Genomic DNA, 17,685 nt, shown 5'->3' on the forward strand with positions numbered 1-17,685 from the left:
AATATATCATCCTATGAAATGAAATAGTCAGGTGATATAGCCTCTGTGGGAATTAGGCAGCAAATATAGGAGGTCAACAATATCCTCCAGCCCCGGTACAATAGGCAATGGGTATGGATTTTGTGAAGGCAGTAACTGTTCCAACCTTTTACACACATTATCAAACCTTTGTATTTTACATTAACATATCATTTTATATTACACCTACAGTATTTACCAAACCTGTCTAACACAGCACAGTGTAATAATATATTTGTATAAATTAGGTGAAAAGTAACATGAGCTTTCTGATATTTGTGTTTAGGTTTGTCTATTTCGCAATGTGCCCAGATTGGACCATTTGTCAACCAGCTCATTTCACGTCACACATAATAAGCTTTAAAAGGTTTAATATTTTTCTGCAATCCATCTGTGACATCTCTCCTTCAAGCATCAGGTATTTTCTATTTTTAGCTAATTTGAATTATTAACAGTAGGTTTATACACAGAACAAATAATATGCCAAATTCTTCCCAAAAAGAATTTTAAAGCTGATTGATTAAAGTTTAATAATTACCTTCTCTTGACTTCTCTGTAGGTACATAGAGTTGTCTGGCATCACTATGGGGAAAATCCGAATCCTCTGCTGTGTTTTGCTTATTTTTCTGGTCACTAAACACACTGTAGCAAAAAAGCGATGTAAATGTAAGTAGAGACTTTTTATCTATTATTATTGCTGTTTAATTTATTCATTTTATAAACCAATACAACTGTCAATGTTTATGTTGTAGGTGTGTGTTTCACTCTGTATACACACATCACTTGCTTGAATAATATACCATCTAGTTTCCCAGTGAAATAATAGTTACTCTCTTTAATCAGTAGGTAGCTAAGATTTTCTTTAGTTCTTGTATAGATAATATTTCCTTCTCAGTTGGTCAGAGTAGTCTATCTCTCTGACAGTAGCACAGAACTCTCCTACAATGTCAGAGCAGGTCCCGCTATGGAGCATAAGGATGCTCCCAAGCTGCTCTACAGACAGACACCTTAGCACTGAAATTCGGGATGTAGTTAGGAAGCAGACGGTCTAAATGCCGACCGCTGGCTTCCTGACTGTCAAATCCCGGTAAGGTATTAATGACAGGCATCAAAAACCCGACGCCTGTCATTAGACCTACGTCGGGAGCCCGGCGCCCGGCATACCGAACGAAGGTAAGCCAGGCGCGGACAGCCACGGGGGTGGAGGGTTATATTTTAGGGCTCCCGGGGGGGACTTAGGGTTTGGCACCCTCCACGGGAGGGTTTGGTTTAGGCTATGGGAAGGGGGGGTTAGGTTTAGGCACCCCAGGGGGGAGGTTAGGGTTAGGCACCCCCCCCCGGGAGACTTGCTTTTAGGCTGCGGGGATGGGGGGGTTAGGTTTAGGCATTTAGAGGGGGGTTAGGGTTAGGCACTTTTTGGGGAGGTTAGGGTTAGGCACCCCTAAGGGAGGGTTAGGGGGGAAAATAGGGTTAGTTATACTTACCTTAAATTACCTTATTAGCGATCGGGATCTTCACACCTGCCGGCCTGGGGTATTACATACTACACCCGTGAAATACACACACTACAAAACATGCACTATAGGGGTGTAAGCAGCACACACACAAAAAACTCCAGCATCTATCCTAGAAATCAAGATCAAATCGAACATATATATGGTTCTCTTTGCCCCTCTCACATCAAATAGACCCTAAGAAGACCTGCACTCTCTACAAGAAAACCAAGGGCCAAGGTGATTTTAAAAAAGGACAAACAGAAGCACAACCAATAATTGACCATGGGTAGAAGAGGAAGATTTATAACCTGGCAGCCTGAAGAAAACTTGCTATCTTGGTAAAATAAATACACTTATAACAAAAAAAATAGGAAACTATAAAAAAATTAAACACACAATGGAGTTCCCCCATTTTGTGTTCTCCTCTGACCCCCTACAGCTGCTTAAGAACTTGAGGATCAGAGAGACAGTCAAATGGTTATTATAGTGCCAGTGCAGATTATTATTTATCTATATGCATTCGGTATGGGATCCCGGCTGCCGCATGACCGGCAGTTCGATTCCCGGCATCGCTGTACAGAGAATATTTGTCATTCACATCAGTCACACTGGAGCCTATTGTCTAAAGTCCCTAACACAAGCATGTGTTCACAACCATAAGCAGACACTTGGAGAACATATAAACTCCAGACAGATAGGGCCATGGTTGGGAATTGAACTCATGATCCCAGTGCTATGAGGCGATGCTAACTACTGTGCCTCTGTTGCCTAGAATTTGACTACAGGAACTGATTTTGCATCCATCTAACCCAGTGCCACCTGCACTGCAATTACCCATTGGAATTTCTCTCACGCTCACCTTTCCCCTACCTGTAAGGTCGGGGAGTGGTAGGAAAGCTCAAAGCCATTATTGTGTTTGAGTGGCATTTTCTCTTTTTATGGTACTGTACATGCCTGTGAGACAGCACAGCTTTTCAGCATACCATATATCATGTGTAATACATTTGCAAACTGTGAAATTATAGTTCTTAATAACTGCATACTTAGCAGTTTTGGAAATTGTTTTTATCTCTGTGATTTGTGATATGGTTGCACAATTGCAGATAACGTTACTCACATAGCTTATGTGTGGTTACATAGTGGGGGTGATTCGTTGTCAGATGCAGGGAAATCATCTTTCCTGCTGCATATGCATCCAAGACACACTGCACATGCATGGTTACTGCCAGGGGACGCATGCAGACCTATGCAATTTTCATAGACATTTGGGGTTCGCAGGTGTGTCTAAAGATGCAGTTCCACTGACATCTGCGTCCATGGTCCCTCGGACATTCTGTCCTGCCATAGGCAGGTGCAATGTCCGATGGTTTGGCTGATGGTCCGTCAATAGTGCGTCTTTGCACGCATATCAACAAATATGCATTGTTACTGATGGGTACCTCAATAAAGTGTCCATTGTCCACAGCATTAACATAAAAACGCATGCGACTGCGTCCACTTCTGTGCTGTATGCACTGGTGCGAAAAAAGCTTAGATGTGATTTGGGTGACCACATTATGTATTCATGACATATTTATTTGGGAAGTAGTATGAAATACCGATGGACGGGATGCCGGCTATCAGTACACTGACAGCGGCATCCTGATGGTTCAAATCCCGACAGGGGAATGGTAAGTAATGTTACCCTGTCTATGTACCCCCTAACCCTCCTTTCCTGCGCCCTTATACTAACCCTCCCTACCCCGCACCCTAATCCTACCGGTAAGTTCCTAACCCTCTCCCCTTAATGCCTGACCCTAACCCTCCCCCCTTAGTGCCTAACCCTAACCCCCCCCCCTCGATGGTGCCTGAAACTAACCCCCCCTGCCCGGAGCCTAACCCTAACCTCCACCCTCCGACAGCCTAACTCTAAGTCCCCACGGGCTGTCTAAACCTAACTCAAGCTGCTGATACTTACCTTTCCCCGGTGTCCTTATAATCGGATTGCCATCTGCTAGGATCCCGGTGTCAGCATCCAGAGTCATGTCAGGTTTTCCGCGCTGGTGTTGTCTCTGTGATCGGGATTCCAATTCCGGGGTTCCGTCTGACGGCATCCCAGTTGTCGGGATGTTAACCGCATCCCATTTATTTGTTATTTAAAGTATAAAAGAAAATACAATTGCTGATGTATTGAGAGCATTTGTGTGTGTGTGTGTGTGTGTGTGCACCACCGCTTGTGTTTGCATGTAAATATAGTATATTTATCAAATTAGTTATACTTTGGAACTTTTCATTATGTACAAAAGTGGTATTTACTATCCCAAAAGCAATGTACCATTAACATTAATCTGCTGTTTCTGACACTTTTAACTTGAATAGTATATAGATACATAGAAATTGGGCCTCAGACTGCACACCCTGAATATATATATATATATATATATGTATATATAATTGGAGGTGCTACCTGTGGAGACCATTGATATAGACACAAAAAGGAGAAATACAAGTGCACAACTCCAAATTAACTGGTTATATATAAATAAATACATTTTGCAGTAAATAGAGGTGTTTGGCATAATCTTGGTTATGGGCCTACCCACCACATCCCGGTAACCTCTGTAGGGTAGGTCCCTAATATACTAGGGTCCATATCCAGAGTGCAGGACACCCCCAAACTAGCCCAGCTAAGCCACCCCAAGGCACCGATCTAATAAGAAAAATGAAGTGTACAGGAAATAGGTGAGCAGCCGCAGCTGCATATAAAGAATAAAAATAAAAAAGTGAAATATATGTATAAAAAACAGACAGTGAAGCTTAAAGGCGCTGAAAAACTGTTTTTTCTTCTTTTTTTTCCTGAAGGCGACGTGGCCATGCCTGCTGCGATTAGGCCATGCCCCCTGTTACCCGGGCCCGCCGCGGCTCTTGGCGGGCCTGGCCTGGGGCAATGGGTTTTATCTCCACATAAGAAACAAGGCAGAGCAACAATACATTGATTGAATCTGAATTTTCAGGACAACAAGACAAAAACAAACATTTTGGAGCTGACCCAAATTGGGGCGCTTCAATTGTTTTTTGGTTCTAAAACACAATGGTTGCCCAATGGAGCAATTCAATTGTAGTTCTGTTTGGGCTCCCATGCCGCATGTGCACGGGGTTTAGGCTTGTATAGCAGATAACCCTGTCTTAAGAACTACTTTGGGCATGTAAAGTTCTCCTTTGCATTTCCAAACTCACATTTGGGCACCCAAACAGCCCTATTATCGCACATTTCTACTCACCACCTCTGGAGCCATAGCAAGCGCATCCTTTGCACCCTCCATAGTTACGCCACTGCTCGCAGAACACCGCAAGCCGCAGCATGATTGACATGCTGCAGCGTTTTGGGAGGTGGTGTGGGGGCATGGCTGTTCCAGGAAATGGGGGCATGTCAACCCCGTTTTCTGGGAAGGCACGAGGCCAGGGTCTGCACTGGTGGACGCAGATTCCTGGCATCTGTAGTGACCAGCACCTGGTCAGGCTGCGGAAAGCTTCAGCTCCCGCAGCCTGACCAAAAGAGCAACCATCGCGATCATTGGTCGCAATTTTGCTCACAAATGCAGCAAGGATGTGTCTGACACCTCCTTCTGCATTTGCATTAAGATGGACGGAAATACAAAGCTGCTTGTGTGTGGCTCTGCAATTCTGTCCACCTCTGAATCATAGCCTACACCTATGCAGTTGGTACACTACACACTCCAAGTTACGGCCCTGGACCAGGGCACTGGGCATCTGATGTTCCAATTCAACTGTAGACTTTATATTAAGGAATTCCAATATGGCTATTGTAAAAGGATATTCTTATTTAAACATAGCCAACAGGAGGATTGTTATAGAAAACCAGGGGCCAAAAACAAGCAAAAAACAACATATATATTAATGCTAGAATTATGCCCAGCATTGCCTGGATTTTTTTCTGTCTCACTCATATCAATCATCATGGGAGCTCACAGTATTTCTCTTGCATTAGTTACCAGTGGCTGATTTCCCACTAGGCACATGAGGCACATGCCTGAAGGCACCACTTGCTGGTTGTGGCACAGCAGCCTGCCCCCCCTCCCCTTACATCAGAGCAGCTGGCCCCTTTTCTATTTGGCACTGCATGGGTAGAGGGTGTCACTGGCAGAGGCATTTAAGTTGGAGCAGCCCCCTGTAGGGGGCAGAGCCTGAACTCGCAGTGCCTTGATCATGATATTGTGACAGGCAAAGGCAGCACAGCCTGCAGATGCCTGTCACTGCTGGGTGACTCGACAGCTATGCTGAACTGCAGTGCCCGCGGAGCTGGCATGGGTGTCTCAGGTGAAGGCTTTTGCCACCAGTGATGCTGAAGCATAGAATTTAAATATTGCATATATAAAGTGTGTATTTAAGTATCAGGCCACATATTTAAATGATCATGTTATTATTACTGGAGGCAACACAATTTTTTATTTTTATTTTTTGGGGGGGGGGGGCAAGGGTGGTTAGCCATTAATATTGCCTGACCCCTAAATCCACCACTGTTAGTTGCTGTTCTGTTCCATCTATTTAGACACACATGCACACTCACTCACTCCCCCACTACCTGTCCCTCTTTTTCTTATTTCTGACTGCCTCTATCAGTTTTTTCTCTCTCTCCCTCCCCCTGTATCTATCTCCAACTGTCCCTGTCTCTCATATTCTCCATTTCGGTGTCAGGATGTGCTGTGATAGTCTGTGAAGTCACTGCTCTGCAGGTCATTGCCATGCAGCAACAGGTTACCATGGAATCTGCATAGAAGTTTCTTTATGACCTGTGACTAATGGAGCATCAGTGATAGCGGTTTAACATTACCCACCACCTGATCCCGGTATGGCACAGGGTAGAGAGACCAGAGATGACTGTACACTTAGAACCTGGGAACCAGTGGACGTGCACGTTTGGACCAAAATGTGTACATGTGTCACTTGAGTGAAGTTGGCAGACAAAAGTGGGTGAGTGTAGCACCTGAGGATGCTTCGAGCGGCTGTACGGACTGCAGGATGGTTATGACTAGAATAGGGGGCTGCAGGGGACCTGTGACGTCACATACGCATGACCGGCGCTGAAAGGGGGAAGGGCAAGTATGAGAACGGGGAGCCAAAAGTGTACTCTTGCGGGCTCGCTACGCTCACCACACTTCGGGCTCTATGCCCTAGTGGATGGTAATGGTGCTCATACACATACCGATCTGCCCACAATCAGCCAATGTGTACAATTTCCCTTGAAACTCTCCCCGGCAGCTCAGCACACGATCTCCACACGATTTGCACATGATTTGGTGTCCAATCTTCAAACGATCTCTCCTGCAGTCAGACTTTTTACAGTGCATCGCCTCCTAGATTGCGATGTGCGACCAGCGGGGACGCGCATCGCATCGTGATTGTGAGTGGGGATTCACGATTTCCTCACGTTTTGGCCATATTTTACACGATCTGTCATTCTAATGTGTCGGAATCGGCCAGATCGTGTAAAATATCGCTATGTGTGTGGGCACCTTAACACAGGAGCGGTCCAGCCTCCTGCAGCGGTCACATGGTTGATACGTCACAGAGGTCCTTTAGCCACATAGGATCTAGCATCAACCACTGCAGGATGCCTGTCTAGAGCGTCCAAAGGACGCTTCGGGCGACACTGCAGCAGTGATACTGTTTGTAGGGCTCAGTTCCAGGAACCCTGTTAGTCAGTAGGAAGGGCCGTGGGGCAGCGACAGAGCTGTAGGTTATTTATAAGCTGATGTTTAGAGATTTGCCACCTACATCATCTACAGCTAATCTTTATCATACTTGCTGATCTTCTTTATGTCCCTCTGGGAGAGTCCTGGAGGGGCTAAACCCTCTCTGATGGGTGGGGGGCATGATGCCTCATTCTCGTCTTTGTGGCCCTGTCCCTGCTGTATAAAGCTACAATTCGTTGAATTTTACAGTGGGGGGGCGGGACTAGGATAATGTGATTCAATTGGAATCACGTAATCCAACGTCCTGGTTGGCCAGGACGTTGGAAGTCAGGAAGTGAGCAGTACCGGGAGACTTGCCGAAGCTGTTGAAAGACCATGAGAGCCTCCCCAAATTCAAAACTCTCCTGGACCCTCAGGGAGGATAGGTAAGTACGTTCTTTATAGACTGATGAAGAACGATACACCAAAATGAATGTGAACATTTAAAAATAAGCAGTATCACTTTTCCTGCCACCTGACTAGCTACCGCATTTGGCAGTGAAGATCATACTGTGCATCATAGCAAATTCACAAATTAGCTTCCATTCAGGCAAATTCAATCACTTATTTACTAAAACAGCTCATTCATTTACAGTAATTACATTACCTCTCCCTCCCTGCCATGTATCAGAAACAGTTCTGTAATGTGTTGTTTACATTGTTCCTATGACTATCCAGCTGCATTTCTTGGAAGATCATATTTCAGTTAGACATCAGCTGCCTTCGCAAATATGAAATGAGACTCCAGAGTGTTACCTGTGTGGGAAATAAAGCAGAGGATGTTCTTGTACACAAAACAGAAATAGAACAGTCAATGATTGCTTTCTACTGCAGCTACTTGTACTAGTGAAAAGCTTTTATTATAGATGACAAAAAACCTGTCCACAAATCATACAGCACTGGTAGGGACAAGTACTGGTGACACTTATGTGTTTTATACGCCCAGATAGTGATTTTAATTGATGAGTGCTGCCATATTTCGTGCCATCTTCACTTGTAAACATTTCTTGATGCTTGATGTTGCTATATAGCAGCCTATTGCAAGAGTTGGCCCTGGGTTGCCCTAGACAGATGGAGGTCATTGCTTTCAATGGGAGGGGTTCATCCTAGGACACACCCAGGGATAGAATTGACCCTGGATATAGTGACATCATAAATCAGTACATTTCTCAAATTGACCACAAAATAAAATATACTTAAATAAAGGCCATAAGACATAAGTATGGCAAATTAAATGTATTTATTTATAACAGCTTCATAAATTCTGAATACTGTTTTATTATGTTTTGTAAAACTTAGATATACAGTAGTTACATTTGTGATGCCAATTGACTAAATAGAACCAAAGGAAAAAAACATACTGGTGGCAAATGAGCAAGCCACCATGACCCAAAATCTATACAACAGTGAGGTCTTATCCCTCACCCATGCACAACATGGCTGAAAAAGATTGTCTAGCCTCCAGAAGTCAAACTGGAACCAAACCCCCCTTACAGGTGGTATCGCCAAAATAATGAGTCCATGCACTTGACCAAATATGCCAAAAAAAGTTATTGGCATAGGCGGCTTCAGGGATAGGGCTGCAGCGTAGTCCAAAATACAAATAGGGGAGCCATACCAACTGCCACTGAGTCCCAGCTGGCAAAGTTTGGCAGCATTTGGGGTGGCAGTTGGTGTGGCTCCACTACAGTATATGAATTATTTTGAACTACGCTGCAGCCCCACCTCTGAAGCCGCCACTGGTTATTGGTAACAACTTGATGTGCTTTACCGCATCAAAAAATTTGACAAAAATCCAAAGAACATACACGCAAAATAAAACACTGTAAAAACAGGCAGGAGGGAGGGAAAGATGTGCTGACCAAAGAGGCCGAAGCTCTTCCTACCTACCCTATCTTAAGGACATGCCCCACAATGCCCTGACTGACTGTCAGCTACCTCATGAGCTTCAGCCATTCCCTGTTCCAAAATTTAACCCTAGGCTCCCTGACCCTTTGTAATCAATTTGTAAATCCTGCCTTGGAAGTTTAATTTCCCACCAAACTATTTGTCCCTTGGTTATTCTCATTCATTTACTGTTTAGGTCCACCCTAACCAATGGTCGTGATAGGCATCCATCTAGGTTTGCCAAATGCTAGCACCGGCTCTGCCTATAACAGGCTAATTGAGTGCTATGTACAAACCAACCTTTGTAACATACTTGCTTCCACAGCTGTGAAGGCACTGTAATTTACATGATATTAACTGTCCCATTATTATCTGGCCGTGCCATTTATACCAACCACATACTAGCGGTAATAGATGCTGCCTATTGTTTATCAGAAAAAGAGGACATCTGAATCTTGTTTATGTGTAGAATTTCACTTTGTTTCAATGTTAAAAAATTAACAAATTCAAATGGACAAGTCATTAAAAAATGAATTACAGAGAAATAGTAAAAAAAATACTGTGAACGGTGCTTCTCTGCTTTTTTTTTTTTTTAAATGAGCAACATTATAAAAACTGTTCCACATTATATTAGTATCATTCTGCGTTTGGCTCTGAGGGTTTGCACATTTAGCTTTAAATAATTACCACCCTACACCAACCTGTTAAGCACACCTAGATCAATACGAAACTGACTTCTTAGTGTAGTATCATTCCACTCACAAACGGCCGACCAGCTTCTGAATTGACTGGAGTGATTGGGGGTCCCTCTGGAGTGATTGGGGGTCCCTCTGGAGTGATTGGGAGTCCCTCTGGAGTGAGGAGATAATTCCAATCCTCTGTTGCTCTGACCCAGAGGAAAGGGGCCTCAAGCTGAAATATAATTTACAACTCTCTTTAAAGTTCCGGAATAATCTGCGGTCTCCACGATCCAGAATTTGAATTTTAGGTTCAGTTATGGAACCATGGGATACTGTGGCAGAATTTACAGCCCCCTCTTGAGCAGCTAAATGATGTGACAGCTCTTGAATGACCTAAGAAAATGTCTGTAACTGATTTGCCAAAAACTTGGGCCAGATTCTCGGTTGGATCCTTAAGGAAAAACACCCAAAGTCAGCCAAATATGGGCGGTTATAATGTTATGCACACCTTGCTCGCCACATGACTTCTGAAGTCTAATAATGTTTTTCACCTATGCACAGTGTGTTCAGAAATAAAAGCCAATATCCGCCTGTATTCAGGTGCACGCAACTATCAGGTCATATCACCCCCATCCAATCTACTTGTGAAAGTAGCTGTTAACACTACCAGCACATATTATAGCAATCCTGTACCCGGTGCAATAGATATGTATATCTGAAATCAAGTCTGAATAACTCGCAAATCAGACGCCCATGGCACACTTATCCTATCTGCGAATGCCGAGTTGCCGACCAGTTACACCTACTGAGCCAATAGTATGCAACTGAGATGCAACTAACTGAATCAGGCCCACAGTGTGAATGACCAATAGACAATATGCAGAATGGTGAAGCAAATTTGCATGAAACTTTGCTATAACATCGCCCATGTGTAGGCAGGGGCGCCGAGAGGGGGAGGGGAGCAGGTACTAATTACCCGGACTTGTTGGAAAGGCCTGATGTAATTAGTACAAGTCTAACCTGTCTCAAACACTTCATCTCTCCTGACACGCTGAGAGCTCTCATGCTGCGAAGGAGATTTCAATGACTAATTTATGCATGTCCATGAACAGTCAATCAGTCAGATGTTTCCTAGCCACCCCCCATTACCTCCCTCAAATGCTGACTACCTGTCACTCACTTTGCAAGTGAATCCTTTGTGCAAGTGTAATTGCAAATAAATTGCTGCACATGCGCAGTGTGGCTTTTGCACGTGCGCAATGGCTACCAATCGCTCAATCTGCGTAAACATCAGCATTTGCTTGCTGATCTGAATCAGGCCCATGGTCAAATGTTATCTACAATTGTTTTGGGAGGCATGTAATTGTAATTGTACAATTAAACTTCAACAATTCACCAGTTGTCCTATATTTCATGCAATAAAATGTAATTTGTAATCTTACAAAAGATTTGACTAAAACATATGCTTCATTAAATATTGATGTGACTGTGCATTAAAGTAACCGTTTATTAGGAAGCTAATATAAACTGGAGTTAGCTTCATGACCTATGGTTCAGTTTTAAATGAATCATGCATTCATGTTTTATTCATTTACTGCTTACAAACATACATATTGTAGTTATTAAAATCTAACTAACAATGACATGATTAGAAATTAATAGTATTAACTATGTTTTATCATTTGTTTGCTAATTGGCAGTACACATTCCCAGGAGCTGCATCAAATGAAAAGAGTTACCTATTAATATGAACCTTGACATTGCTCAATGTTTTAAATATCTTCAAATATTAGTTAATACTCAATAGAAGATTGAGTGCACAGTTCATATTATTATTATTATTATTATTATTATTATTATAGGCAACACATATGGCTCTTTGTTTCACCAAGGACATGCATTGATATTGTTGAAAAGCAGCAAACTACAAAAGTCCCACTGAAGTGTTGTGTACATTAGCCTCTGAATATGACATCAGGAAACTAAGCACAATCATAACTGTAGAAATACAATCCATGGGGTCTATTTACTAAGCAGTGTTAGGAGACAGAGTAAAAAGTGATAAGGTGCCAGCCAATCAGCTCCCAACTGCCATTTGTCAAACACAGCCCATGACATGGCAGTTAGGAGCTGATTGGCTGGCACCTTATCACTTTTCACTCTGTCTCCTAACACTGCTTAGTAAATAGACCCCCATGTGACTGCTACGAGCGCCGCAGTACTGAGTGCTGTTTCCCAGAGTTAAAAATGTGTCTTAAGGTATAAACTTAACATGACTTTTTTTTACTTTTTCTGGGTACTTACAGTATATGAATTGAAAATAAATTAGGGTAAAATGCTGTTTATATAATTCAGACATGTGCTAAACAGCTACTAATGCAATTGAATATGGGAGACAGAGTTTCTCTTGGGTGCACATTTTACCAAATGTTTCAATGGCTTTAGGATTTTACAGCCTGTACATATGATATCACTCTACTGAAGAATTTTACAGGATAACTAATTCTGATGAATTGGCAGATGACCAGTGAAACGCGTCACGATTATGCAATAAGATCATCACCTCTCTCTGTCAGAATCAAACCATTGTACTTATTTGTACTAAAATAAATTGAGATCAACTTCATGCTTTTTAATAAACATTGAATGGATTTTAATACGGAAAATAATTATTCCAGCGTTCAGTACTGGACTGGACTCTATTAACACTTATTCTGTACATCCGGTAAAAACAACACCTCCCATGTCTACTGCAGTGGATACTGTATCCCTCTCTTTCTCTTAAAGGCAGCATATTAACCACAACACAGTTTCTATAGTGTAGGGGTGTGGATTCCCCACCTATAATGTAATTAATAACCTGCCTTATTACACACTGACTGGGAAATGAAGCAGACATTGTGGTGGCTATGACTATGTGATGGCGAGAGGAAGACTCCATCACAATTTTGCTATGAGGCCCAGATATTTCCTGCCCCCAGAATTAAGGCTACTTTTTCACAGTTAAAGAAGCAGCTTAGGCCCTCATTCAGAGCCGTACGCTCTGAGCAAAGCGCACGCTCTGAATGAGGGCCGGGCTCCATTTTCATGGAGCGTCCTCCTGGACGCTCGTATAGCTGTGGGTCACCACCCACAGGCTATACGAGCGTGCATTGTGATGGTCGCGATGGTCGAGACCATCGCGACCATCGAATTTGCGAGCCGGAGCCTGCGGTTGAGGTTTTCAACCGCAAGCTCCGGAGTGATTTTGGCTCTATCAGAGCCAAAATCACTCCCACTGACATCACTAGTGATGTCAGTGGGCCGGCTTCTGATGGGAGGCGTTCCCGTGGGAACGCCCCCGTCAGGGAGGCACGCCCCCGGCATGCCCACCAAAAGGGGCGTGCTGTCAATCAACATTGACAGCACGCCCCCTTTGATCGAACACAACGAGCGAAGGACTTTCCTTCGCTCGTCGCGTCTGGCGCATGCGCACGACGGAGCTCCCTCCTTCGTGCACATGCTCAGTCCATAACATCGACCCACTTGCGAGCGGACAGCCGCTCGCGAGTGGGTCTGAATCAGGCCCTTAATCCATAACTTGAAGGCCACATTTGTTACTATTGAGAAGACAAAGAAGGTCATTTTTACAAACTAGTTCTGCCAATGAATTCAATAGAAAAATCTAATTATCAAGCTACAGATTGTTAATTAAAACTAGGGGAGCAGAAAATGTTAATTCACCTGCAAATGATGTATATCACGTATAGTTATGCTCAGCCCAGCATAGGGGATGTCAAATGATTAGATCTAGAACAAAGTGCTGTAAAGGACCTCTCACGCCACAACAACGTGACTCGTGGTAAATGGGGGAGGGGCAAGGTTCAGAACAGGGGCCAAAAGTGTCCCCTCATGGGCTCGCTTCACTCACCAGAGGTTTATATTCCCCCAAACCTTGCTCAAACGTTGATAGAGTGTAGTGAGGTGGCTGGTGATAGTAGGAGATTGGTGGTAGTTGTTTGGAGAATTATTTGAATAGTTATTTTGTGACTGGCAATAGTTGCCTTCCGTTACTTTGTGTATTTTTGTCTCAGTTTAAAGTTTGTCTCATCTTTTGTCTGCTTTTTATATATTTTTTCTATCTTGTCTGTGTTTATTTATTTGTGTCTGTGGTGTGTTTTTGTAGAGTGTAGTGTTAATGTAGGTTTTTATTTATCAGTAGTATGCTGGGTACACACTTGGCCGACTTGTCTGCCGACCCACGGATATTACCAATCAGCCACACATTATGTCTGGGCTGACATCACAACTGGGCAGTCATTAAAATTTTCCCACCCAGTTGACATGTCAGTGTCGGCGGTCCCTACAGCAAGTGTACGGACGGTCGGTAGGTAGCCTGTGCACACAACCAGATGTACTGATATATCTGCAAGATATATGATTATCGGCTGTGCTGCAGGGCCGATGCGATATGTCGGTGAACTAATCTACACCAAGTAGCCAGATGAACGGGTATGTGACCCAATATAACTTTTAACTGGATATATAACTTTTACCTGGATACCGGAGCATAAGACTTTGGGCCTGATTCAGACCCACTCGCAAGCGGCTGTCTGCTCACAAGTGGGTCGATGGTGTGCACTGTGCATGCGCACGACGGAGGGAGCTCCGTCGTGCGCATGCGCCAGACGCGACGAGCGAAGGACTTTCCTTCGCTCGTTGTGTCTGATCAAAGGGGGCGTGCTGTCGATGGTGATTGACAGCACGCCCCCTTTGGTGGGCGTGCCGGAGGCGTGCCTCCCAAATGGAGGCGTTCCCAAGGGAACGCCTACAGTCAGAAGCCGGCCCCACTGACATCACTAGTGATGTCAGTGGGAATGATTTTGGCTCTGATACAGCCAAAATCACTCCAGGGCTTGTGGTCGAAAACCCCGACCACAGGCTTCTGGTCACACTGGCGATGGTCGCGATGGTCAAGACCATCGCGACCATCATCCTGCACGCTCGTATGAGCTGTGGGTGGTGACCCACAGCTATACGAGCGTCCAGGAGGACGCTAAATTTTTATGGAGGACGGCCCTCATTCAGAGCGAGCGCTCTGCTCAGAGCGTCCGGCTCTGAATGAGGGCCTTTGACTCTATTAGCACCTTTTTATCCCACCTTCCTCCCCTCCTATGTCTTGTGTGGAGGGGTGTAGCGAGGGTGGTTCCAGTGGAGTATGAGCTCCGGGCGCCAAAATGGACAGAGGACACCATCCAGGGTTCCGGAATTCATGGGGCAATGCACAGTATGTTGGCTGCCTGTTAGTTTTATCTCGGTTTGTTTGCTCTATATCCTAAATAAGTTATGGATCTGAGATCTGTTTCTATATTTCATGCTCCCTCAAGCTTCCCAGATTGCCTCCCCTCTGGCCCACCCTCCTCTGTGATCATCTTCTGTCACCTCCCCTTTTGTCGCGGCTGGACTTAGGCTTGAATCTGGGGTGGAGTCGGAAGGTAGTTGAGGGAACGCTGTCTGGTACTGGAAAGCAGCCGGTCTCAGTGGGGTATGACTCATGAAGGAGACAAGGTTGGGTTGATACGAGAGATGAGGTATGGGTAAGGAGACGCTGGCTAAAGCTCAAATCCAGACCTGACCGTTCGAGCGGGAGATGCAAGTCTGGAGATGGGCTGTGGCTAAGAGTTTACTGGTATCAGGCGGAGAGGTGGCAGGCAAGGAGATACTGGAACTGCGACACGTAAGGTATAGGGAGCACAGGGAACTAGCTCACAGCATACGTTGTGACAACGTTGCACTGGCAATCAAAAGGCCTATAGACAGCCCTTTAATACCCTCAGGTAGTGCAGGATTGGCTCCTAGCTTCCCTTACCCAGGCTGTCCTCTGATTGGTCAACTCCGGCACCTGACCCCAGATCCAAGATGGCCGCGCCCAGTGAACTACAGTGCGGAGGCGCCGCCCAATTCACCCCTTCTCTGCCGCCACCCGCCCTCAACTTCCGGCATCCCACAGCAGCCAGCGCCGCTTTCCAGGGACCCGCACCGCCGCCGGATGACCCGCGCCAGACCGTCCGGAGAGGTAAGGAGTGCACTCCTGGCCGCCGCTCGGAGCCACTTGTGACACCTTTCCTGTCACATTTATTACATTCACTTCTCACCTCTTTAATTCCCTTGGAATCCAAACCGCTCCGAACTTCCGTGATCCGAGGTTATCCGAGCTGTAGCTCGGATCTTGCTGTCTGCCTCAGATCCCTATCTGAGTCAAAAGCCCGAGATCCCATTATTGATTTTCGCGGTTTTGGCTCAGGCTCCAATTTCAAAAGCCCCATTGAAATCATTGGGCTGACCACTGATTGGCTGAGAGAGCCATCTGTCACAGCTCTCAGCCAATCAGCGCTTCCCCATAGACTTCAATGAGGCAGACAGATACAAAATGGCGGCCCCCATCGCACCGTGGACATTGCTGCCCACACTCCCGGCACTCCCGCACTAAGGACATTGCCAGCACCCCTGCACTGAGAACACTACCGACACTCCTACATTGCCGACACCGCCAGTACTCCTGCATTGAGGACAACGCTGCCACCCCCGCACTGCTGACATCGCTGGCATTCCAGCATGGAGAACAATGCCAGCACCCCCACACTGCTGACACCGCCGGCACAACTGAACTGCTGTTTCCCCTGGCCTGCCATCACTGCCAGCACTGCTGCACTGCCAACACTGCTGGAAACCCCACACTGATAACACAACCAGCACTCCCGCACTGAGGACGCCGCCACCACCCTCGCACACCCGACACCACCTGCACTGCCGACACTGTCGGCACTCCCGCACTGAGGACAACACCAGTACTCTCTGTCACAGTACTGTTAGTGTACCATTGATGTATCCAACCTGCACTGTATCGACCCACACTGTATTTTACTTGCACTGTATCCAACCTGCACTTTAACCTGCACTGTATCCGACCTGCGCTGTATTTGACCCGCACTGTATCCAACCCACACTGCAATCCGCACTGTATGCGACCTGCAGTGGTGAAACTCCCGAGGACAATAGAGCTAGTTGCCGGCGGGCGCCAGCCCTGAAGGGGGCAGCCGGCTCCATTGTCACCGGGCCGTTTCTTGTCCACCTGTTGTAGTGCTGAGGAGCCGCATGGAAGAGGAGCGCCGCTGCTGATCAGTGCTCCACCCCTGCTGCTGCCAGAATGCTCTATGGTCCCGGACATCACGTAGCTTGTGACCACCGCGACACGTCTGAGCATCATACGTGCATGCAGGGGGGGTATCTGAGTAAATGGAAACCCCTCCTGCCCACCGATCAGTAACAAATACGCCGGCGGCGGCGATGTGTTTGTTTTAGCAGCCAATGAGAGTCAGATAGACTCTCATTAGCTGCTGTATCCATGGAGGGAGCCGACTTCCGCAGTGGTGATGGGAGAGACGCCAAGACATTTCTACCATAGTGCCGAGCGGGAGGACAGAGGAGCGGACGGTGGCAGGCGCAGGAACGGGGATTCAGGTAAGTAATCTGTGTGAGCTAGTCTTGTGTTATATCTGTAAGGGGCACTTCATAGGGGGACCCACTACTGGGGGCACTACATAATGGGGCACTGTATAAGGGGCACTACTGGGGGCACTGCATAGGAAGGGCCGCTACTGAGGGAATTGTATAAAGGGCACTACTGGGGGCATTGCATAGGAAGGGCCACTACTGAGGGCACTGTATAAAGGGCACTACTGGGGCATTGAATAGGGGGACCACTACTGGGGGCACTGTATAAGAACCACTACTGGGGGCACTGTATAAGAGGCACTACTTGGGGCACTGCATAGGGGACCACTACTGGGGGCACTGTATATGGGGTACTACTGGGGGCACTGTATAAGAGGA

At 45.8% G+C, this 17,685-nt stretch overlaps 1 protein-coding gene across 1 annotated transcript in view; it reads left to right on the forward strand.

Annotated features, from left to right (window-relative positions):
* Positions 1-404: 404 nt before the first annotated feature.
* Positions 405-17,685, forward strand: part of LIPC (lipase C, hepatic type) — a 157,171-nt gene continuing 139,890 nt past the window's right edge. Inside the window, exons 1-2 of the mRNA XM_088447591.1 lie at positions 405-436; positions 578-684. Coding sequence (XP_088303717.1) covers positions 603-684 — 82 coding nt within the window. The 5' untranslated portion in view covers positions 405-436; positions 578-602. The remainder of the gene's footprint in view (positions 437-577; positions 685-17,685) is intronic.

The sequence above is a fragment of the Taudactylus pleione genome, unplaced genomic scaffold, assembly GCF_031769625.1.
Source record: "Taudactylus pleione unplaced genomic scaffold, aTauple2 ptg000019l, whole genome shotgun sequence".
Lineage (NCBI taxonomy): Eukaryota > Metazoa > Chordata > Amphibia > Anura > Myobatrachidae > Taudactylus > Taudactylus pleione.